Source organism: Podarcis liolepis (assembly GCF_965112155.1).
Source record: "Podarcis liolepis genome assembly, chromosome: 1".
In the NCBI taxonomy this organism is placed as follows: Eukaryota; Metazoa; Chordata; class Lepidosauria; order Squamata; family Lacertidae; genus Podarcis; species Podarcis liolepis.
The window spans coordinates 133,576,232-133,602,062 of record NC_139554.1 but is presented as its reverse complement, the minus strand read 5'-3'; the positions used below and the strand labels follow the sequence as shown (position 1 = coordinate 133,602,062).

The window sequence follows — 25,831 nt, the reverse complement described above, 5'->3', positions numbered from 1 at the left end:
ATCTTGCCCACCCACTGAGGGCCAACTTTAACAGGTGGGCAGGACCACCTGCCTGTCAATCATCTGACATCAGGGAATTGTTCAAAGATGGTTGCTACACTGCAGCCTCCTCTGAGCATGCCTCAGTCCTTTTAGCTGACAGTCAGCTGATGGTTGCTTAGAGGGAGCCCCTTTGAAGTCCCAGCATAGGGGGAAATCTCCCTAGAACTGGAAGACTTTCCCCTCTGCAGAGAAAGCAGCTTGTATTCAAAGTGCTGGGAGAAACGCTTTGAGTACGGATTGTGCCTTTGGGTGATACAAAGATCAGCTTTCACGGAATGGATTTGCTATTGCCATATAAGATACCAGAAGCTGCCAAATTTGTCCAACACTAAAAAGAGCTGCCAGCTTTACAAATCCTTAACAACCAGTGGGCAACTAAACTGGTCATTTATGCAGTATTTTCAGTGTTCAAGGTGCTTCACACCCATTGCCGCATTCTCCTCACAACAACTCTGTGTGGATGCTGTGGATAAGTATTTCCATAGGGAAGAGAGGAGGCTGAGAGTTAGTGACTTGTCTCCTCAGGCCAAGTGAGTTTGTACTTGAGATGAGACTTGAATTAACAACCTCCTGCATCACACCTCATTATCTTAGCCAGTGCACCAGCTCTCTGCTGTGGGCTTGTAAAGAAAACACCTCTTGCAAACAAGCAAGATCCCTTCTTCGTTCCATCTATAATGAATACAAAAACTCTAATGCCCAAGCTCTACCATCCTCCTATTTACAAGCCAAAAGAGCATACAAACAGACTTTAAAGCTGGCCAAACGCGAGTGGCATCAAAAGCGTTGGCGAGCCTTGATAGCGGCCTCTAGATCCCGCAGACCACAGGAATTTTGGGCTCTGATAAACATAAGAGGAAGGAAGTACCCACTGACGATTATCCCTGCGCCCACATGGGAAAAATTCTTGAGTAAATATTTCTCCTTGGCAGAGGAATCCAACTCATCCACGGAATTCCGAGCCGACCATCTACCTTTGTGGCCCTCTACCGACCCAGACCTGATAATGGACTTGATATTAGATCTGAAAACGGGCAAAGCCCCCGGGCCGGATCTAGTCCCTGCTGAGGCTATTGTTGCGCAACCGAGGTGGTGGGCTGAAATTCTGGCCAAAGTCTTTGACGCAATTAATTCTACGGAGCTTATCCCTAGGTCATGGAAGGAGGCCGTGATTGTGCCAGTCCATAAAAAGGGTCCCCCTGCTGACCCGGAGAACTATGGAAACATCAGCCTTTTGTCTATCATCGGGAAAATCTATGCAAAATTTTTGCTGTCTAAGCTGTCCCATTGGGCAAACGACTCAAACCTGATTGGCCATGAGCAAGCGGGCTTTAGGAACAATTATTCGACCACTGACCATATGGTAATTACGTATCATCTTGCCAGAAAATATTCTGCCCCGAGGCGGGGGCGCCTATGCGTCGCTTTCATAGACCTAAAGGCCGCCTTCAACAGTATCCCAAGAAACTGTCTATGGAAGAAACTAGAGAGATGGGGCATAGATAGAAGACTCTTATGGCTTATAACCCAATTACACCACGGGTCGTCGGCTAGAGTGAGACTCACACCTGCGGGAAACCTATCCAACGAGGTCCCAATAAATAGAGGTGTGCGCCAAGGCTGCATTTTGGCCCCACTCCTCTTCAACCTGTTTATTAGCGATATGAAGCTCTTTCTGAATGAGTCTCAAGCCAACATTCATGCCCCCCGCCTAGCCGATTTTCGCTGCCCTTTGCTCCTATACGCCGATGATGCAGCGATCCTTTCCTACTCTAGAGTCAGTTTATGCAGAGCTCTAAAGATTTTTGCGGCTTACTGCAAACTCAACCGTCTGACAATTAATCATGGGAAATCTAAAGTCCTGGTCTTTACCAGGTCTCGGAAAACTTACAGCTGGAAGTTAGATGGAGTCCAATTAGAACAGGTTTTCAAATTTAAATACCTGGGAGTCTTTTTTCACTACAACCTAAGCTGGAAGCCACAGATACAGTATTTACTAAACAAAGGGAAAACAATACTTTATGCTCTACTCCAATTTTTTGCGGCTGACGGAGCCTCCCACATCCCCTCTGCATTGAAGGTATACCACGCAAAAGTGGTTTCCACCCTCTGCTATGCTGCCCCGCTCTGGGCCCCTGGGTCCAATTTAACATCGCTGGAGACATTGCAGAATCAGTTTCTCCGTCGCCTCCTGAAACTCCCCATGTGTGTGAGCAACGCAGCCATACGTCTGGAGTTAAGGATTGCAACATTGGAGACTGTCATCTGGAAGCGAGTCTTTGGCTATTGGCTGTCCAGCTGGCATAGGCTTCCCGACCATTACCTTTTTCAGTGCCTCTGGCGGGACAAATTTGTTAATCCGTGGGTAGGAAAAATCCATGCCAAACTTCTGAGCATCGGAATTTCCCCAGCGGACTCCCTAAAGATGAACTTACGCTCAGCTAAAAGCCTCATTGAGCAAAGATTAGCAGACATTGAAAATCAACACAACCTTGCCAGAGGTGGGGGTGTCTGTTCCCCCAGGTATCACGGAATAACCCCACCACTTGACCTTCCATCATACATGTCATCTCTTTCATCAGTACCACACCGACTTGCATTTATTCGTGCAAGGTTCAATGTCCTTCCATCGAACCTGCTGAGCCACAGATTTTCCAAGGGTTTGGTGTCTCCGCTATGCGTGTGTGATGGGAAAACTGTTGAATCTCTTCCACATATAATGTTCAACTGTCCCCTACATAGCATAGCCAGGACTAAATTCCTGGGCCCTGCTTTACTGCGCTTGGTTAGCAGGCCTGTTGAGTCACACGCCGCACTGCTTTTGCAGGATACAGATCCTTCTGTTACTCTGCAGGTGGCGAGATTCCTGAATGCGGTTATCTCACACGCAAAAACCACCAAACAACAACAACAACATCAAAATCTAATCGGACAGTTATGATGAGAGTGCATGTCGGATCTCGTCTTCAGTTTTCCTTTTTCTGTGAACCGTCCCTTGGAGCTCTCTGGGCCACATCCTGTTATTTGGCTCTGCCCAATGACCCACCCTTGCATCGCAGTGTTCACCTTCTGTTGTCAGATATTTCGGTTTTTAAGCCTTTGTGCTTTTTTATGTTTGTACATATTTTATGGGCTAATAGCCGTAAATAAATAAATGAAATGAAATGAAAGTGCACCAGCTCTCTGCTGTGGGCTTGTAAAGAAAACACCCACTTTTTCTATTTTTATGATTCAGTCTTATTTAATTTACTGTTTGATAAATTTGCATTTATCAAAGGCACATAAAGGTTTTGTCAGGGAACTGAGATCGGAGCGAGAGGTGAAGAGGAGGCTCCCAGATGATGCTGGCGAAGGACCCAGCAGCAGGGGGAGAAACAGCTCAGTAGAGGGGGAAGCCAATCAGCGCAACACTGGGGATAAAGGGAGGCAGACGGGGGAAGTGGAGAGGGCTCCAGGACTCTTCACTGGACATCAGTGAGGAGAGCCCAGGTCCTCCGCTACCCACGCCTTCCCGGCGCAGAAGACTCCCGCGCAGTGAGAGGAGGAGGAGACTGGGTGTCAAACAACTTTTATGTTGGAAGAGGTTCAAGAAACGCCCACTGACGGATTCTGCCAGTGACTAAGGCAGCCACCATGAGAAGGGGCTGTGCAGTCAGAAAGGTTTAACAAGGCGAATTAACCGAGAAAGGCACCAGTTTACGCACGAGTAACTCATACCTATTACAGGTTTCAAAAGCAAAACCTTTAAAATATGTTCATGTAAATAAATACTAGCAATAAAAAGTTTACATAAATGTATGCCATCAGTACAGATTATGCTTCTACTGATGATGATAAATGGTACTCTTAAGACATTTCTCCTCACTGCATGTCAGTCCTTCTTAACCTGTGATTATGTCCATGGGTTACATACTCTGTGGTGTCTCAGCAGCTAGAATCCACGTTTCCATGCTGACTGACTCAGCTAGCAAGGAGAGCCACTGTGGACCCAGAGATAGCACACTGGATGCCAGCTGCATTTAGAGACCTGTCAAGCACACCCACAGTCAAGCCCTTGTTCTTTACCTATAAAATTGGAACAGTGTAAACCTATCTCACATCAGTGCTGCAAGGATTCAATCTATTTAGTTTGTCTATGAATTCTGCCCACTGTGCAGTTGTCATTTTTATGTACTTGCCAATTGATGGTATACTTGTGAAATAATTTACACATTTGTAGAAAAATAGCATGAGGGTCAAAAATCAAGTCCACATTCATTTAAATTGCCGGCTGAATATTTCCACTTCTGTTTTTATTTTGTATTCATGTTGGGGGATGCATTCCAAAACCATATTAATAACTATTAGAACTCATAGATTTAAATCTGTTATGGCTTATCAGAATGCTAAACTTGTATTCCCTGGCAGTTTCTAATGTCTGGAGTTACACATTTTGTAATAATACAGTATCACCTATGAAGAAGCCTTTGTCTCTTCCCTGTAGGTGAGTACAGCTATCTGGGCTCTACCCTTCGGCAGAAAGACATAGAACCAATGCCCTCTCTCACAGATGTCAGGCAGCTCATCGCTCTGTATGGCATATTGCCATTAGGTAAGATCACAGGAGAAATGGTCAGAGGGCAGACACCATGCTTTGCTTCCTGTCAGCCTCATATACTTTTACTAGCTATGACAGTGCTTGATTGATTTTGGTTGAAAGCATTCTGCAGAATTCTTTTTCAATTAAGTATTCTGAACTGATACAGTATGGTTTTAATAGCATACTTAAAAGGAGAGCGTGGTTGCTATGTGTTTGACATGCCGTTTCTTTGCCATTTCTTGTTTGCATGTTAACAGTTTGGGAGCTGTAGCACATAAAGGAAGTCACTTGGGAAAGGTAATAGCTAATACAAGCTCCAGTGATTATAAATTTAATCAAGTTAGGGAAAAGGCTAAGGTTGCAATTTACCTTTTACAAGCCAGCTAATGTGTCTTGCTGTTGAACAATGGGAGCATTTATGGAATTAGTCAGCTCATTTCATATATTGGAGAAAGTGCTTTTAATTGTTCTTGCCTTCTAAAACTCTAGAAATTAATAACCAAACATGTATATTTCTTAAATGTACTATCTGCATAGTATATTGTTCCAATATGATAAGTATAAACCTTTACTCGGGGGGGGGGGAGGCTTTTCCTTAGGCTGCAGTAGAGCTCCTGTCACTTTTCTGAACATGATCCAGTCAATTTTACAGAAAGAACATCCTATCACACCTCCAAACTGGGCCAGTTTGCAGATTTTCAGAACAGATCCATGTTAGCAGTAGGGATGGAAGGATCTGTCAATTTCGGTTTCTCATTTTTCCAATCTAGAATTCTGCAAGATTTTTGCAATTTTAAAAAATTGTTGAGATTAGTCAGCATTTTTGTGTGAATTTCTCCCAATAAACAGGTTTTTGTTTGCAGTTTCTCCCATATATAATACTACTTGTATATAATTTCCATGAATATAATCATCTTTAGGCACATTTCCGCCTAATACATGCATTTTCCTAAACATAGTTTGGATGGAGAACTGCATCGCAAAATTCAGATAAGTGTGAATTTCGAAGGATGACTGTGTTTTGGTTCTCAGATTATCTCACAAAGTGCTAATTTGATAAATTCAGCTTTAAATACCGCATTGGCCCGAATATAACCCCCAAATTCCAACCGTGAGCAGTTAAAGTGTGGCTTATATTTGCGACCTTACCAAAATTGGCTTTTAGATCGGTTGCGAGGCGGCACACTGTTGTGGGGAGCCATTGAATTGGTCTGCAGCAGCGACACTGTTGGATTTGGCAGAGCCTGACTGCAGCGCTGGGGACCATGTGGGCTCCAGGCACACTGCAGAAGCCTATCAGCTGTGAGGCAGCGTTCCCCAAGCTGAGCAGCGGCCCTGGCCCACGCAAGGTCTCCTACGTGCTGCAATCTCTGGTCAGCTGTGAGGCAGTTCCTTTACAGCTGGGCAGGGGGCGTTTTCCAGTTACTGTATTCGGCAGCAGACGACCACATGGGCTTTGGTGGTGAGAGTGTGCTTGTTTGGGACGGGTGCTTGTTGACCCCCTTTTACATCCCCCCCCTCCCTGGACAAGCGTCATGTGTGTGTTCCTCGTTGTGTGATTGCGCTTCGTTGGGCGGGTGCCTTTTGGAATTCCCCCCTCTCCAATTTTAAGGGAGAGGCTTACATTTAGGGATCGTCTTTTTTTCTTTTTCCTCCTTGAATTTTAAAGGTGCGGCTTATATTCAGGTGTGGCTTATTATTCCGGCCAATACGGTATGAAATGAACTGAATTCCCTCACCTCCATGGCCATGGCCAGAAAAGGTGTGAGAACAATTAGAAGCTCCCAAGACTGCAATCCAGTCAAAGTTACACACTTGTAAAGCTTATTGATTTCAATGGGATAGTTAAGTACTTTGCTCTTTTACTGAAATCATTGGGGCCTACAAGTACATAACTTGCCAAGTGTTTTGCCGTACTGAATTTTTGCAGATGCATTTACTAGATACACTATTTGTAGAAGGGCGGGTGAATTTTCTTATCTGTGTCTCTTTTCTAAACTGTTTAGAAGCAAGAGTTGTTTTTAAAAGTTTATGGGTGATATCTACTCAGAACTAAATCTTATTGAATTCAATGGGACATACTCCCAGGAAAGTGGAGTTTGGTCAGAGTAGACCCATTAAAGTCAATTGACTTCAATTACTTAAACCCATAAATTTCAATATGACTATTTGGAATTGCCTCTAGGAGACGACTCCATATTTTACTTGTTCCGTTTGTAATTATTGTAGCTCTTAGAATCATAGAATCATAGAGTTGGAAGAGACCACAAGGGCCATCGAGTCCAACCCCCTGCCAAGCAGGAAACACCATCAGAGCACTCCTGACATATGGTTGTCAAGCCTCTGCTCTTATCTTGTTGTATTGTGAAAAACTTTAATAAAGATCTTGTTGGGGATGAAATGGGTCTATTCAGAGTAAGTCTGATGTTAGACATCACCCTACACGTTCCAGCCGCTGACCTGAAAACAAAAGCTCTTGTTTTGGCACTGTCAAGTCTTCCCCCAAACCACTAATGTCTGGGTCAGCACTTGGGAATCACATGGTGGAATACTGGAATGACTACATATGTACCTATACATCGTCATATTGTTCCCATTTCACCTTCATAGGTTCTCAGTCTGTACATGAGAAAGCACCTCTAGTGAAAGCCTTGCTTTTGGCTGGACCCGAAGGAGTCGGGAAAAAGATGCTTATTCATGCTCTCTGCACGGAAACGGGAGCCAACCTCTTCAATTTATCTGCAGCTAATATTGCTGGGAAATACCCTGGCAAGGCTGGTTTGCAAATGATGCTCCACATAGTGTTTAAGGTAGGAACACAAAAGATCCTCTCATTTTAATTTTTTCTGCAAATTTATATAAAACTGTATTTTAGTTGTACAGTAAGTATTCTATTCCATATGCTAATAGGTGATTTATTGTGTATCTCATTTTGATTCATTGTTATAATAATACAATAATACATTAGGGAAGTTTTAATGTTTGAATCTTTATTCTGTTTTTAGTCCTCTGTTGGGAGCCACCCAGAGTGGCTGGGAAAATTATTATTAGTAGTAGTAGTAGTAGTAGTAGTAGTAGTAGTAGTATTGTTATTATTATTATTGTAAATAAAATTGTAAGGCAGGCCCCACAAATAACTCAGAGATGCATTTTAAATAAAAGCACACATTCTACTCTTGTAAAAACACGCTGATTCCTGGACCGTCTGCGGGCCGGATTTAGAAGGCGATTGGGCCAGATCCAGCCCCCAGGCCTTAGTTTGCCGACCCATGGACTAATCATTCACTAGTAACCCCAGTTCTAGCAGAGAGTGTTAAATTGCTTACCAACTTAAAGTTTCAAACATGACAGAGCACATGACACACTTGTGAAGTAAATAGTAAGAATTCTACTAACATTTTAATCATTCTTTTTAACTGCCTATTTATTAGCAACATCTTTTTTGTACAGTGGTACCTCGGGTTACCTCCTGCCAACCTAGCAGTTCGAAAGCACACCAAAGTGCAAGTAGATAAATAGGTACCGCTCTGGCGGGAAGGTAAACAGCGTTTCCGTGTGCTGCTCTGGTTCTCCAGAAGCGGCTTAGTCATGCTGGCCACATGACCCGGAAGCTGTCTGCGGACAAATGCCGGCTCCCATGGCCTATAGAGCGAGATGAGTGTCGCAACCCCAGAGTTGGCCACGACTGGACCTAATGGTCAGGGGTCCCTTTACCCTTTACCTTTACCTCAGGTTACAGATGCTTCAGTTACAGACTCCGCTAACCCAGAAATAGTACCTCGGGTTAAGAACTTTGCTTCAGGATGAGAACAGAAATCATGCGGTGGCAGCGGGAGGCCCCATTAGCTAAAGTGGTGCTTCAGGTTAAGAACAGTTTCAGGTTAAGAACGGATCTCCAGAACGAATTAAGTTCTTAACCCGAGGTTAACCTGTGCATCAGAAACAATGCACAGTCTCAATGAGATGGAAAATCTGTGATGGATGCTCCTACATAAGAAAGAAATCATTAATATCCTACACATAGAAGAACAGCATTTCAGGAATGAATGTCCTGGTATAGTCTTCTCCCTAACATATAGCTTTCAACGTTGTTGGTTATTTGTTGAAAAGAGGAGCATCATGTCAGATGCAGGTGCACCACTTTAGTGATCGCTAGATGTCAGTGTCTGGCACCTAGTTGTTGGCATCCATCCATCTCATTGACTTGATTCCAGTTCTTGTGTGCAGCCAAGAACTGGAAGACTCATTCTTGCAGTGCATAATCCAACTATGGCTCTCCCTCCCGCAGCAGACAGTGATGGCCACCAGCTTGATGGCTTTCAAAGGGGATTAGACAAGTCCACGGAGAAGAGGACTATCAGTAGCTACTAGCCGTGATGGACGGCTTTGCTCTACTTTCACAGTCAGAGGCAGCCGTGCTTCTGAATACCAGTTGCTGGAAGTCACAGGAGGGGAGGGGGCCTCTTGTGCTCAGGTTCTACTCTATGTTTGGCCACTGTGAGAACAGGAAGCTGGACTAGATGGGCTGTTGGCCTGATCCAGCAAGCTCTTCTTAAGTTCTTACTCATCTGAATGTGGTCTACATAGCAAATGCTCCCATACTGGCAGTTAAAATACAGATTTGGGGCTTGATAACTAGAACTCAGAAAGACCCAAGTGTAGTCCCTTCTCATATTTTATAATTATAATACCACTTGCTAATTGCCAAGTATTATTTTAGAACTCACAGTGATGGTGAGGTAACTAAGATATTCCATTTACCAATTGCTATGAAAAATTAAGAGATTTTACTTAAATTTATTCCCAGGGAGCAGAGATTCACCATTAGGCAGCTTCTTTGTCCATAAAGCCACTGGCTGGTGGTTATTATAACATTAGAGAATCTTAAGTCATTAAACTTGTTGTTGCTGTTTAGTCGTTTAGTTGTGTCTGATTCTTCGTGACCCCATGGACCAGAGCACGCCAGGCACTCCTGTCTTCCACTGCCTCCCGCAGTTTGGTCAGACTCATGTTCGTAGCTTCAAGAACACTGTCCAACCATCTCATCCTCTGTTGTCCCCTTCTCCTTGTGACCTCCATCTTTCCCAACATCAGAGTCTTTTCCAGGGAGTCTTCTCTTCTCATGAGGTGACCAAAAGTATTGGAGCCTCAGCTTCAGGATCTGTCCTTCCAGTGAGCACTCAGGGCTGATTTCCTTAAGAATGGATCGGTTTGATCTTCTTGCAGTCCATGGGACTCTCAAGAGTCTCCTCCAGCACCATAATTCAAAAGCATCCATTCTTCGGCGATCAGCCTTCTTTATGGTCCAGCTCTCACTTCCATACATCACTACTGGGAGAACCATAGCTTTAACTATACGGACCTTTGTTGGCAAGGTGATGTCTCTGCTTTTTAAGATGCTGTCTAGGTTTGTCATTGCTTTTATCCCAAGAAGCAGGCGTCTTTTTATTTTGTGACTGCTGTCACATTTGCAGTGATCATAGAGCCCAAGTCATTAAACTAATGTGCTTCAAATGTAGAATATCTGAATATTTATTTTTATAAATTTTTTTGTAAATGTTGTTCAAAGCTACAAGCTTTGTGAAAAAACAAGTAAGAAGGCTCACCTGGGGCTTTTGTTACATAAGTCTAGGCGCCAGGCAAAAACATTCCTCTTCTCCCACCCCTTCGGCTATTTAAGCAGTCCTTTTAAACTGTGTGAGGAGGGTTTATACTTTGTTAACTATGTTGTGTAATTTTGTGTTTTTATATTGTAAACTGCCCTGTGAGCCTCGGATGAAGGGTGAGCAACCAACCCCTAAGCTGAACTGATAAGCTTTCTAAATAAAAATGATGGGCATGTGAAGCTGATGGAATTAGATGGGGGAAACAAGGAGGCCCAGAGCTTCGTCCTCAACTCCGTGTTTGCATCAGGCGCCTCTGTGGCAAAGCAAGGCAGAACTCACGCTGGGTGCAAGGCAGACTGAGACAAGGCAAGCGCGAGAAGGGTCTGGGCTGATCTCAGGGCTCAGGCTGTTTTCTAGGAACACAGAGCTCCAATGTTGCATTAGCAAGGAACAAATGTGACCCCTGCCAGCCCTGTATAGCGGCCACAGCTGCATCTAATGGTTAGCACCACCTGTACTGAAAGGTGCTAAAGGGACTCAGCCCTCTCCAGCGGTCTCCTAGAGTGGCAGAGCAGGGGAGACTCTAGCCTCACAGGTTCTTCAGTAGAGTCCAAGGGTAGTAGATATGCTGGGTCCAGGGGTAACCCGGGAAACGCGGTCCAGGACCAGTCCAGAATCTGAAGGTTCTGCTAGGAGTCAGTCCGACAGGGTCAAGGCAGGACACGAGGCAGGAAACCAGGCAAGGACAGGTACAGGATCTCAGACAGGATCTAGCACACAGCAATGTTGCTCCCGCAACCTGGGGCGGGGTCCGACAGCCTTTTATCTTTGTCGGGGTAGCGGCCGGTCCTGATCCCCCAGCGACTCACCTCCCTGTTTCGCCCAAAGGCAAGCACTCCTCCTGCGAGTACTCAGGTCTCTCCTTCTCTCAGACCTTAGTCTCTGCAGCTTGGGAGACGTTGGTGGGTTACTAGACCCAGGGGCCGCCTCAATCCAACTGGTAGTGGAGCAGCTGTAAGTGATGGCCCAGCTGAAGGCAACGAGGTCATCCCCGCGTGTGGAGCCAGGGCAGGCTCAGGCCCCTGACTCGGCCCAGCTGGTGTTTGTTGCAGGGGAACCTGTGCAGACTGGGACTGGCCCTAGACTTGGTACAGATGATGCCTGAGGCAAAGGATCCAGTGCAGACTGAGTCTCCTCTGGGTCCGAATTTGAGCCCGAGTCCCAAGCCATCACAGTAGAGCCACACCATCTGGGAGAGGGATGCTGATCTCACAGGTGTGTCAGGTAACAGCGTTTCTGCTTGCCCCACCCCTTCCGAATTGGTAGTCCTCAGCTCCATCACCTGAAGAGGAATTGCATTCCTGGTTCCCCACAGAAACCTCTGCCCTCCGACCATTGCAGATTAGGACTTAAAATTGCCCAGAATTTGCTTTTGAAGCTTTCCAAAGCAGTTAGTGAGCAATACTGTGGCTGCTGTTCAAGAACTAATAGAATCATAGTCTTGTAGAGTTTGAAGGGACCCTGGGGGTCACTGAGTCTAACTGTCAAGGTGGTGTCTCCCCTTCGCATTAACACCCTGGCACAGTCAGCTTGGTATTTACAGACTTTATTACATATGTACAAGAAACAGATGGGACACGGGTGGCGCTGTGGGTAAAACCTCAGCGCCTAGGACTTGCCGATCGCATGGTCGGCGGTTCGAATCCCTGCAGCGGGGTGCGCTCCCGTCGTTCGGTCCCAGCACCTGCCAACCTAGCAATTCGAAAGCACCCCCAGGTGCAAGTAGATAAATAGGGACCGCTTACTAGCGGGAAGGTAAACGGCATTTCCGTGTGCTGTGCTGGCTCACCAGAGCAGCTTCGTCACACTGGCCACGTGACCCGGAAGTGTCTGCGGACAGCGCTGGCTCCCGGCATATAGAGTGAGATGAGCGCACAACCCTAGAGTCTGTCAAGACTGGCCCGTACGGGCAGGGGTACCTTTACCCTTTACCTTTACCTTACAAGAAACAGCTACAGTTCAGGATTATGCGTCCAAACCCATTGAGTCAGATTCGGGGAGTGGCTTCCTTTGATTCCCGCGCCAAACGTCTTTGACCCTTACGTTTCATTTTCCTCCTTGTCTGTGCTGATTTGAAAGCTCCCTCCCTTCCAGAGTCTGAGCTCCCTTCCCGAACCTCTGGGTGGTTGAAGGGCTCTGCATTATCCCTCAGCCCCTGCTCTCCCTGGCTACTCTCTTCCGCTTCCTCTGTCTCTGGGCGGTTGAATCCCCGAGCCCCTGCTCCGCCTCTTCTGTCACTTCCTCCTCCGAATTCTCCCTGACACCAACCCCCTGCAGTGCAGGAATCTCAGCTCAAGCATCCATGACAGATGGCCTTCCAACCTCTGCTTAAAAACCGCCAAGGAAGGAGAGTCCACCACCTCCAGGGAGGGACCATTCCACTGATGAACGGCTGTTACCATCAGAAATTCATTCCTGGAGTTTAGTCTTGTAACTTTCTTTTAACTTGAAGCCATTGGTTCAAGTCCTACCCTCCAGAGCAGGAGACAACAAGCTTGCTTTATCTTCCATGTGACTGCCCTTTAGGTATTTGAAGGTGACTATCATATCTCCTCTCAGTCTCCTTTTTTCCAAGCTAAACAGACCCTGCTTCTTCAACCATTCCTCACCAGGCTTGGTTTCCAGACCCTTGTTCCTCTTGGTCGCTGTCCTCTGCACATGTTCCAGTTTGTCAGTATCCTTCCTAAATGGTGGCTCCCAGAACCGGACACCTTGGCTTTGTGGAACATGTTATGCAGTCTTTTAGCCAATGTGTGTTAACCTTTGTTGCAAATTTGCTTGTCATTCATTTATAATGAATACAACATTTGTACCAAAGGGTTAGTAATATGCAAATTTAAATTTAACAAGTGTGGTTACTCAGTTAACCAACTGATTAGCATATTGATTAAATGTAAATACATTTTACTGTTTGGTAACAATAAAAAAAAACTGATTGTCTTTCTCTCCCTGGGTTTTGGGAGGGAGGCACTGACCTTCGGAGTTTGGGAAATTGACATATTACTTGTAATTCGCTGATTCTTCCAGAGAGATTGGGCACTGGAAGTTCTACACTGGTGTGTGCAAAATTATCACAGGTGATTATAATCATCTGTTTTTCAGCTGGCCATACCAGTTAACATACTAGCTAAATTTAATTTAAACAGAATTGTAGAAGGCACTCATTACTTCCCCAGTCAAAGGTAGTTTTATGTTATCTTGAGATGCAAGTACAGTTGGACCTTGTTACTCCATGTTTTGGCTCCCAAATGCTGCAAACCCGGAAGTAAGTGTTCCGGTTTGCTAGCATTTTTCGGAAGCCGAACGCCCTACGTAGCTTCCAATTGAGTTTAGGAAGCTCCTGCAGCGAATCGGAAGCTGCGCCTTGGTTTTCAAACCGTTTCGGGAGTCGAACGGACTCCCGGAATGGATTAAGTTTGAGAACCAAGGTACCACTATATATTTACATAGGAATGACTTCGTTAATGTCACTATTTTATAAAAGCTGAGTAAACAAACAAGTACAGCATTTATATTGTGTTAGTGACCAGGCCAATGACATTGGAAAATAGGTATATATTATGCTGAAGTAAATGTAACAGATTACTAAGTATAAGTATCTTATAAGCATCAGGTAGAAAGGAACAGATCCATAGAATAAATCTTGAGTTAATACCACTTTATATCTATATAAGCAAATAATTAGACTTGCCTTTTAACTTCATGATAACTTGCAATCCTTTTGGTCTTTTCTGACCATGTATTTGTAATGTATCTGGTAGTAGTAGCAGAAAAATAATTTGAATAATTGCAAATATTATCAGTATTTGATGAATTAGGGTCTGCCAATTGAACACTTAAACCACAATACACCCAGATTTCTGAGTATAAATGTTATTCTTGTGAATATCGAGCAAAGCACGAGATAATTCTCTGCTTAAAAGCATGATTATATGGTTATTTGGTTTCTGAGTCTTTTTTTCGGCTGATATCGCTGGATGTGTAAAGTATTTCTGTGCAACCTTGAGTTTAAAAATATAACATTAAGAAATAGTCTTGAGGCTACAAATTGCTCACACATAATAGAAGCCTCAAACAGCTGTTTTTATTGCTACTTCTCTGTAATAGAAATAGAATGCAATCACAACATGAGAACAAGCAACAAAGGAATAAACTTCTGCTAAACAAGCATTAAAGGGCTGGTTTACAGAACATTTCCTGGAAACAAAGGCTGAACAGTTGAGAACAACAAGCTTCATCTGCCATGAAATGCTATCACAGTCTTCACTTAAAGCAGTATTAGAAAGGTTAAGGAGCCATCTGCTGGTGGCTGCAACAAAATGAAGAGCAAAGCACTCTAATAAAATTTCAATTATAAATTAATTGCATAGTCCATTTAATTATACATAGATTCAAACTACTCATGGATAATTCAAATGAAGTACTTTCATTGGAACATACAGTCTGCTACATATCTGCCAACAATTTCAATTAGATACCAATGGATTGTGGGTGTCTCATTTGGTTAAAAAATACAGCAGAACAGCAGACTCTTGATCAGATCAAGACAACAGAATACCCCTGTTCTACACATAGGCTAATCTGCTCATTAATAGTTAATTCTTGTAAACTAGAAAATAGAGGCCATCAGATGGATGATTTATCTGAGTTAATATAAAGTGGGAACACTCCCTGTTTTGCTTTAGGTTATTTAACAGCAAAACAGACAGTAATATTCTAGGATCTGCACCTGTCTATTTAACAATATTGATTATACTGTAGAAGCTTAATTGTGCAGTGTGTATAACTGATCAGCTCCTTAGAACAAATGTATTTAAAAAACAAAAACACAGGAAGAGAAGGAAAAATAGGAATTCCAAAGTCACACGGTTTAAAAATCCATAATTTTATCTAGAATTGTTAACAGAAAAAAATGGTAGAATTATCAGTGAATTTATTATGTACTGGCTAAAGGGTGCATTTTATAATGTTCTTGGGTTCAGCAGGGTGAATGTGGTGTTAGGGGATACATTGTGCTCCTTCTGGGGTAGTTTGTCCACCTTTTGCCCCCACCCTCAGGAGCACTCACCTCTCACCTGGGGCTTCTGGAAGCTGTCAGCAGGCGACTGCAGCCACACCCCAGGAAATGCCTTTGACTGGCTGGCTAAACCAGGTGACGCATCTCAAACCTTCAGTGAGTTAGGGACTTCCACTACATGTGAAGACTGAGTGGACAAGGTCAAGAAGGCTGTTTCTGCACATTCTATAGATAGAGGGAGTGAGGGATAGATGGGGTTCATCAACCTGGGAAAGGAGCCCACCTAGGAGAAGGAAATCTCTGATCCTAAACCTCCACTACCTTGGTGCGGGGCATCTTTGGGATAAGAAAAGGCTATGGCAGAAGTTTTAACCTGTGTGGCTCAGCAGTGGCGTAGCGTGGGTTGTCAGCACCCGGGGCAAGGCAAGTAATTTGCGCCCCCTAACCCATGGATTTGCGCCCCCTAACCCGTGGATTTGCGCCCCCTAACCCTAACCCCCAGATGTTGCGCCTGGTGCGGCCGGCCCCCCTGCACCCCCCACGCTACGCCACTGTGGCTCAGCACCCATGGGTGACTTAATGATTGGTCAGGGGCGTAGGGAGGGGCAGCTGCCCCCTCAATAAATATCGATAAAAATACAAAACTAACTGAGGTTCTGCCCCCCCTCCCAAACAAGAGGCCTGCCCTCCCCCAACAAAAATCCTGGCTATGCCCATGGTCAAGGTCCTCCTCTCCCCCCCCCCCTCCTTCCTCACATCAGCCATCCTTCCTTCATATCTGCAAATCTCTCTGTGTCTTTATCCCTCTCTCTCTGTCTCTTTGGAGGGCAACCAAAATGGTCAAAGGCCTGGAAACGATGCCTTATGAGGAACGGCTAAGGGAGCTGGGCATGTTTAGCCTGGAGAAGAGGAGGTTAAGGGGTGATATGATAGCCATGTTCAAATATATAAAAGGATGTCACATAGAGGAGGGAGAAAGGTTGTTTTCTGCTGCTCCAGGGAAGCGGACACGGAGCAATGGATCCAAACTACAAGAAAGAAGATTCCACCTAAACATTAGGAAGAACTTCCTGACAGTAAGAGCTGTTCGGCAGTGGAATTTGCTGCCAAGGAGTGTGGTGGAGTCTCCTCCTTTGGAGGTCTTTAAGCAGAGGCTTGACAACCATATGTCAGGAGTGCTCTGATGGTGTTTCCTGCTTGGCAGGGGGTTGGACTTAATGGCCCTTGTGGTCTCTTCCAACTCTATGATTCTATGATTCTTTCCCTGACCCAGCCCGAGTCCTGCTCCTTTTCCTCTCTGCATTCCAGTCCCGTCCAGATTCCTTCTCTTCCTCCTCGGCAGCCAAAGGAGCCCCATTTGAAAGTCGTTCCCTTGGCTGTGACTCCTTTGACTGAAGTCAATGAGGGAGACACTTCATGGTCTGAGAAGGCATGAAGAAGCTCCCATCCCTGGAACATGGCGCTGGGTCAAGATGCAGAACTCTCGTCTTCACTTAGCCTGACTGGTATATTGTAGTGTTATGACGTGAAACTCTTTCACCTCTCAGGTCGCCAAACAGCTACAACCATCAGTCATATGGATTGGAGACGCGGAGAAAACTTTCTACAAGAAGGTGCCTAAAGCTGAAAAGGAGGTAAATCCAGTTTTCCATACTATAGTAGCAGAATCACAAACAAAAGGTAGCATTTCACAGCATCACAAGACTGGGTGGCTGGTCTTTGTTTTTCCTTTGAAAAACAGACTGCCTCATCCTCCACTGGTTGGTCATGGAACATATGCTAATTTCTGGCTTATACAGAATTCTTCACTGGGCCCTATGAAAATGGAAAAACCAAATCATTTTAAAAGGCAAAAAGGAGAGGCGAGTTTAAAAGTAAAGGTAATGGTGACTTTATGGAGAACATTGAAACCAAATTTTCAGTTTTGTATTGATGTTAGAATCTGAATTTTTTACTTTTTAGAAATCAGTTACATATAAGACGCTCAAATGTGAGTCTTGAACAAGCACAGATGTATCAAGCTTCAGATCTTGAAACTCTTATCTACTCATTAATATGTCTTAATTACTTTCTATTCATCATTTGTTTTCATGATAAAATGAAAACAGCAAATTTGCCTACTAGTGAAATATTAGTTGAAAAGAAGCTTTAATCCTGCAGATGTTACCCCTTGATTTTAGTTCTAAATTTGGTCGTTTCTAGGTGTAACTGCAGAGACATCTGAGATAAGCTTTTCAAAAATTGCATGTAAATGTTGAACCTGGCTATGAGGTGACTGATGCCCTCTACTGGTTAAAGTTGGCATAAACAGCTTGCCACACTGATCTCATGGAATAAAGCTGCACGTGTTATTGGGCCAATGTTCTTCCACAAACTCTTTCATGTACTCTTACAGCAACAGAAAGTACTCCATTAAATGATTTGTATCTCATAGCCTAAAGTAAAAGAGTCCGTTAATCTCAAACTGTTCCACATAAACACTTGAACTGTGACCAAGCGTTGATTTTGTACCCTTTGTGTGTAAAAGTTTGAAGGTTCATAGAAGGCAGTCAAGTCAAAATGAAGCACATTGATTTCAAAGGGAGAATTTAACAAATGATTAAATCTCATCCATCAATATTAGTGAACGCAATAAGTGTTTAGAGTTGGCTGAGTTGTTAAAGCTGGTTAAAGCTAAGAGTCCATTCAGTGGTGGCCGTGTTACATGCAAGAATAGCCCGCCTAGTCCAGCATCCCATTCTCACAGCGGCCAAACAAGGAGCAGAACATGAGCTCCCCACTCTCTCCCCTCCCCTGGTTTCCACCAACGGGTTTTCGGAAGCATGGCTGGCTCCAACCATGGAAGTAGAGCGGGGGTATGCTGGCTTGTAGCCATCGATGGCCCTCTCCCCCAAGGACTTGTCCTGTCCTCCTTTAAAGTCATCCAAGTTGGTCGCTATCACTGTCTGCTGGGAGAGGGCATTTTGATCAGACATACAGGAATAGCTTCTTCTTCCTGTTTTCAGAAGCTTCTGTTCAGAGTGCTGATTGACTGGTTCTTACCCACTTCCTCTTCTCCTTTCCATGGCAGTTAATTCAATTTGAAATATTGAAAAGAGGGGATTAATTAGTTGAACGAATGTACATATAGCACTGTAAGAGATGAAGACGGGCGAAACATCATTCTGTACCTTATGAGATGCTGCTCTAATGAGGCCCCTAACTTTAGGTAGGGTTTTCTGGCATATGGGGGCTGCTGTTTAAAGGGGGAACCTTTCAAGTCCCCTGAATGTGAATGGAGCAACCCTTACTCCAGTCCCAATCCAGAATAACAAAGCACCATCCAATTAATTACTAGTATATCTATCAAATTTAGTTGCAGCATTTACAAACTTGTAATTCATTTAAACCAAAAACTAGCTTCAGAGTTGTGCTTTGAAAATAACCATTTCTTTAGCATGGACAGGAGGACCATGCTAAAGATTAATGCTGTACTTTGACTCATGGGTTCTAGCCTTGAAATCTTGTTACGCAAGACTTCTCCCCATCTAAGCCAAGTTTCCCACAGATACAGCAGAGATCAAGTATATTCTTTTGTGGATTGAGTATTTTTTATTCCTAAGTATGCCACAATATTTTAACTTAATAGTTACATGTGGGTCCCACTTAGCGAACACAATGTTTTTCCTGGAAATCGTTCACTGGGTGAGTGTTCACATAACGAGTCCACAATTTCCATTATTTCCTATTGAAATATTTCCAATCCGGGATTTGTCTGATCTCTTCCCTGCCCTGCTCTCTTAATGATTTCTTCCTGAAATGGCTTCAGCCAATCCACAAAAGAGAGGTAAAGGCGGGGGGGGGGAATGTCTGAGCTCCCTGATTTATCCGATTTTTCCTCCTCTTTGATTCATCGGATCTGCCCCACCCTTTGATTTCTACCTGGAAATGGCTGTTGCTGGCTAGCAAAGCACAAAAAAAGGAAGTAAGGAATTCATCTGTTTGGATAAGTGAATCTGTAGGGCATATAGTGGGTTTTGGGCATAATTCTCTTAAGTGAGGATAAGTGAATTTTCAGATAGTGAGTGTGCAGATAGCAGGACGTGTGTGTAATTGGTATGGGAATGATTCCATAACTTAAAAACTGTTATCTGTTTACACACTCTTTCTTGTGTATATTAATAGCTTTGTTCCAAAGTGTGATCCATAAGGAAATAGGCTGCTGGAGTAGCAGCATATATTTTACTGTAACATTGGAACATCACAATAATGATGTAAGAACATTACTTTGATACTGTCGCTAGATCAGGGCAGCTCAGCAGATATATAAACAGAATGTCTAGGAATTATTCCAAGAATATTAACCTGAGTTTTAGCAAGCGTCTCAAGGCAGAGTTTTTAATTTGTAAATTCAACAAGGGTGGGTTTGAACCTGTAAATGAGCCTAAGCAAGAAAAGGAAGGACAGAATCACCATGACAAATCCTAGCAAATATGTCACATATTTGTGCTATGAAGATTGAACAGGCTACCCAAAAAAGCTTTTGGTTTACTGTAATCAAAGCAAGTCCTGCCAAATAGAATTGACTATTCCTGCAAATATATGAGAAGTCTAATACCAAGTTATGCCTTCATAATCATAAAATCAAGTGAGTTTGTTCTAAAATCGTATATTGGTCCAAATAAAAGTTTCACATATGATACCTACTCCTATCTAACATTTCACTTACTTGTATTTGATCTGGAAGTTGGAACCCAGACGACTGAAAAAGCAACTTCCTAAAATTTTGAAAACCCTGAAAATTGAAGACAGAGTATTGATAGTAGGAACCAGTAAGCGTCCCTTTGATGCAGACCTCAAACCCTTTTGCAGAGTTTACAAGAAAATCATTCTGGTTCCAAGGCCAGACTACGCATCAAGATTTGGCAAGTATCTGAAAACGTGATGAATGTGCTCTTTACATAAAGCTAATTTATGCAAACATGCTCAAAACATTTGTAAAGTGCATTATATTAAATAGGCTGTCAGAAATGCATCCTAGACAAAGTTGTTTGCAGCGTGTGTGGTGCCCACAAGAGTTTCTCTGGGTTTCAAATGTGTCCGTGGGCACAAAATGATTGGTGGCCCCTGGACTACGTATTGTAACATGTCCCCCTCCAAAAAACACCATCAGGAGTAGCAGATTATACAGTAGTCGGCTGCACAGTAAAAGTCAACCATTGGTTTGTTTCACTAAATCAAAGTTAAGATGAGGTGCAGTTTGTTTGTGTTCAGACGTAGCAAGTCACCACCATTAATTGAAACAGAAGTGAAAGTTTCTGATCTCCAGAGGAGACAAGGAGAGAGGGAGCGTGCAAACCTGGAGGCCCTAAACCAGTGTTTCCCAAAGTGGGCAATACCATCCCCTGGGAGGCGCTGGAACGATCCAGGAGGGCGGCAGGAGCCTCGGATGCAATGGGGGGAATTGGATAATAATAACGGGGTGGTGGAAGCGTAAAGAAAGGAGAACATTTTGAAAAACTGTTTCATCTGTTGTGTAATGACACTTCCTGCCAATTCCGCTGTTGCGGAATGAGATGCCTCCCCTGAACTTGTTCTCAAGGCAAGAGGTTTTCCTGGGTTTGGGTGAACCCTTTTCGTCTTCACTCAGCCTGGGAAGTGGATCATAGCTTGCCTGACTATTTGGCAGGCGGGCTGCAACACCAAACCTGCCCTGCCCCTGGGGTGAATTGGACTGAGCACAGGGGGGCAATGAGTTGTGTTTTTGTTTAAAGGGTCCATAAGCCAAATAGGAGGGACGTGGGTGGCACTGTGGGCTAAACCACTGAGCCTAGGGCTTGTCGATCAGAAGGTCGGCGGTTCGAATCCCCGTGACGGGGTGAGCTCCCGTTGCTCGGTCCCTGATCCTGCCAACCTAGCAGTTCGAAAGCAGGTCAAAGTTCAAGTAGATAAATAGGTACCGCTCCGGCAGGAAGGTAAACAGCGTTTCTGTGCGCTGCTCTGGTTTGCCAGAAGCGGCTTAGTCATGCTGGCCACATGACCTGGAAGCTGCACACCGGATCCCTCAGCCAGTAAAGTGAGATGAGCACCGTAACCCCAGAGTTGTCTGTGACTGGACCTAAAGTTCAGGGGTACCTTTACCTTTTTAAGCCAAATAAATTTGGGAACCTCTGTCCTAAACCATTCTTTATGGTACGTGCAAAGTAGGCCAAGGTTTATATTTTTTTACAGAGGGAAGGTTCTTTGTGCAGCATTTGCATTCTGCTGCTAAGACTGATCACTCTCATACTGACGATTTCCCCTGGTATCTTAGTCTAATATGGAGAAATGGGTAGCCAAATTTTCTCCAGGGTTTTAGGGGTGAGATAACCACAATTTATAGAACAGTACTGTAGAGTTGCCACATAGTTGGTCGCCTTCCTTTTAAAAGCAAGCAACTGAAATAAGCACAGTCAGAGCAGATTCCTGCAGCCATATGACCTCTGCTGAAGCAATTGTACTTTTACCTTTGGGGAGAGTTTTGCAGGATGAACCAGTCCTGGGAATGATTTTGCACACACAGACAAAAGTTATAGCTTATTACATTCTGTATCAGTTTTTTTAAAAAAATATTGCATCAGGATATGTGGAACCACAGTTTTGAGATTAATTGTAGTGTCCATTCAGAGTCTTCTGAAGAAAGTCAGCATGGGATACCAGACATTCTAGTTGTTTCTTAAATTAGTAGACATGCAGTCAAATGCTTAAACTGATTGTTGTGTTGCTAGAGCTGCCACTGCTACACAAGCAGGTTTCTGAACATTCAGGTCATAACCTGATTGTGTTTTATTATTGGACAGTTTTATGGAAACACGTCATTGAGCAGAATGGAGGGGTATTCTCCAAAAATCTGAACGTCAGCTGCCTGGCACAGGTTTCTGATGGTTACACTCAGGGACACATAATCAAAGCAGTTCAATCCGTCTTAACTGAACGGCGCCTGATGCAGCTGAACAAGAAGCCACTGACTGCTGCTGAATTCCTGGTGTGCCTAGCCAGGCAGGATCCCGTTTACAAGGAGGAGGAAGAAACATACAAGGTAGTGCTTACCTGGTGATAATCCTTTTTGCCTTAATTAAACAGAAAAACAGAGTTTTGCACAGCACTTTCAAGAGTACGGTTTGCCCCCGGGGTCTCAACATATATTTGGAGGTGTGTGTTAACATCCTGATTTCCCTTCACCTCCACAGATTTGGCATGATGCCGGCATGCTGCGTGTGTTGCATGCTGTGCAGATATGCCTGATAACCTGTGATCTTTTGACCATCCTGATTTGGAGGGATAAAGACTCCGCAGCATCTTGCACACCTGCCTTGCAATCAGTTCTCACACATTGCATGTAGATACTACATTCCCCTACTGAACTAGGTGAACTAGGGTGGTACAGTGGGGTCAATCCTGATGTCCCACCTCATCCTGTACACAATATATGAATGAGCCTTTCACCGTGTTTTACATACTGTATAACCCACCAAAATGTCTTCCAGCAAAGGGCAGGATACAAATTTTAAAAATAAATGAAGGAAATAAATAATGTGGAATGCAAGCTGATATTCTCTACCAACCATATTGAGAAAATGATGAGAGGGCAAAATCTGTTGGTGCAAGAAAATGTTTTGTTGACGAATTGGTTATACAACTGTCCTGTATTTACAAAGAGTTAAATATGACCAAGCATGCACTGAAACCAAATATCTAGCTTCTAGCCTATGTCACATCAGTACATGTAGAAACATCATATTTTTTATTCTTTTATCACGTTTATATTTAAGCTTTCTTCCAGCAACCTCTGATTCTCCTGAGTCCAGTCCACAGTCACATTTCAAATGAATATTTCTTCTATGGAATCAGGCACCCCACTTTAGAATAACAGAAGTACTTTCTATTATTACTCTACAAAACATGGCATGCCTTACATGACATGCCTATAGTAAGAGTGCCAGTCCATAATGAGAAATACCCATTATCCCAAGTTTGTTGAGATGAATACCCAATGAATTCATTCTGTCAAGAAAGAGACCCATCTCAAAAGCAGCCATTTCCTACTTCTTGGGATACCGGCAGTGTTTTAAGGCCAAAGAATTCCCATATACTGTAGTATTTGAAAACCAAGTGTTGCAAAATGATTTTAAAATTTTCTATCACCTAATTGTAATCATTGCCCGCTTGCATCTACTTCATTTTTGTAAAAAACAAAAACACTATTAAAATTCCTAGCTGACATTCCTTGTTTAATTTTTGTAAAAAAAGAAAAGAAAATCAGGAAAGCCTGCGACAAACAGTTAATGATTTCCCCACTCACTGAAATCAGATAACCCAACTCACTCACTCATCTTGCGACACTGCCAAATTTCAAAGAACAGAATTTTCAACTACAGTTATATACCCTGGGAAATAGGGTTGATCACAGAGATTGTAATGCTATCATAACTATAGCAACTTAAGTACCACAGCTATGTATTCATGTTAATGAGCCACTTCAAGCAGATGATTGCTACTGTTCTCGTTATAATAGCGTTCTCAGGAGATCTAAAGACTGTGATGCCGCTTCTACACGAGCCACCCACAATTAGGGTTCTTATCAGAAAAGGGCTACAGCGGGCAGAAAAATACATGTTACTTGCATACTTTCAAGCTTCTAAAAAAATGATTTCCGTCTGATTCTGTAGGCTTGGTATGCAAGGACTCCTTTGGGGAAAGCTCGAATCAAGTCGCTGACCGTGAATGAAGATACCGGAAAGGGGAAAGGGAAGGGGAAAGATAAGGGGAAGGGGAAAGAGAAGAAGAAGAAAGGGAAGAAGAAGTAGAAGCGGTTGCTTGCTACTCAACACAGCTGATAGCATTGTTACCTATTGAATGGATGGGGGGGAGAGTCTTCCTTTGAAATCACAGTTCCCTGCTTGATATCCCAGAACAGCCTATATCTAAAAATGTATTGAACAAGGCATCAGTGTGACGCTCAAATCCTTTAAGGTAAACTAGTGACCACTGAACTTTACTATTGCTACCTAGACTATTTCTTATGAACTCAGATAGGATAGATTCTTAGAAATGTATTATAGAATTTATGGTAATCTGCCTAAAAATGTAATTGCATATTTAGACGCTCGTTTTTTATCATTCCTCCTCCTTCACGCTTCCCCCGTTGAAGGTGCAGCTTAAACACACGCAAAGGAATCTCCTTGGGGCTCCACAAAGCCCCATTTCTCACTTTCCACCTTCTTCATCAGCCCACAAAGAGCTGAGCAGTGAATGGGAAGTCCCAGAACTTGAAGAACTTGTCAGTGTAGAGAGAGGGAGGCACACGAATTCCCATTCCTTGGGCATGGAAGTTGGGGCAGGTAGGAACTCAACTGAGCATTATGGAGGTGCTTCTCTGTGTTATAGGTCATATATGTTTATGCCTGACAAAACTTTTTTAGCCTCTGTATGTATCTGTAGTCTTGATGTATTCTACTTTTCAATAAAATGTTCAGAGCTCAAAAGGTTATTTTCTATTTTAATTTAACTTCCATTTCGAAACATGGTATCCAAACCACTGAACATAGATGATGATGATTTTTAAAATTACAGGGGCCTGCCTGGGTCTCAGGTTCCACAGATTCCAGAACCAATGAGTCCAAATTTCAGAAATGTTTGGATTGGCTGGAGTTCATAATCTACAAAGCAAATGACTAGATGCACATGCAGTTTTCAATAATATCAAAAGATGCAGCCAGTTCAAAATGTATAACTTACCGGGGGGGGGGGGGCAGAGGCCTTCTCCAGTTTTGATTGGGACCTTGGGAGAGTCTTACAGTGGATTTAAGTTTTGCTTCCACCACCAATGGTGGCTGCAGGCCTTTCTCAGTGGCCTCCAGGTGGCTCCCCCTCCTTTTTTTTACAAAGAACTTTGCCGCTGGTGCTTGTAGGGAGTCGCAGCAGAAGCAGAACTCTTCCTTGAGTGGTTTCCACCCAATGCCTCAGGATCCCAGTGCAAAACATTAAAGCCAGGGGTTGGTGGAGACAGGAAGAATTGCCACCTATAAGTTGCTGAGAACTCTGCTAGTGACCACAAAACTTAGGATTTTTTTAAAGGATTGTATAGGACAGGCATCACCAGTTTGAGACCCAGCATCTGCCCAAGGAAGTTGGGTGCCGCTGCCAGCCTAGTTTGATACCAATATGTGAGGGCACTATCGTTTGAGAAACAGTATGCAAATACTGTAGAATAAATGAAAGTGTTTTAAAACCACTATGCTTTGGGGGGGACCTGTGCCCACCCCCAGATGTTGTTGGAGTCCCAAGCCCACCCATGACATGATGGGAGTTATAGTCCATCAACATTTGGAGGGCCACAGACTCGCCCTCCCCACCCCCATTTCAGGCTCTTCTGCCTGTCAGGATTTTGTGATTGCCTAAATAGTCTCACAGGGACGCGGGTGGCGCTGTGGGCTAAACCACAGAGCCTAGGACTTGCCGATCAGAAGGTTGGCAGTTTGAATCCCCGAGACGGGGTGAGCTCCCGTT

General features: G+C 43.8%; 1 protein-coding gene and 1 long non-coding RNA gene across 3 annotated transcripts in view; one reads left to right on the top strand and one right to left on the bottom strand.

Moving 5' to 3' along the window:
* The window catches only part of DRC11 (dynein regulatory complex subunit 11), a 103,202-nt gene extending 78,395 nt beyond the window's left edge, over window positions 1-24,807 (top strand). The window contains exons 14-19 of the mRNA XM_083472989.1: window positions 4,526-4,633; window positions 7,232-7,431; window positions 16,852-16,938; window positions 20,031-20,208; window positions 22,123-22,361; window positions 23,992-24,807. Coding sequence (XP_083329115.1) covers window positions 4,526-4,633; window positions 7,232-7,431; window positions 16,852-16,938; window positions 20,031-20,208; window positions 22,123-22,361; window positions 23,992-24,129 — 950 coding nt within the window. The 3' untranslated portion in view covers window positions 24,130-24,807. The remainder of the gene's footprint in view (window positions 1-4,525; window positions 4,634-7,231; window positions 7,432-16,851; window positions 16,939-20,030; window positions 20,209-22,122; window positions 22,362-23,991) is intronic.
* The window catches only part of LOC310693484, a 105,736-nt gene that overhangs the window by 49,547 nt on the left and 30,358 nt on the right, over window positions 1-25,831 (bottom strand). The window lies entirely within an intron of this gene.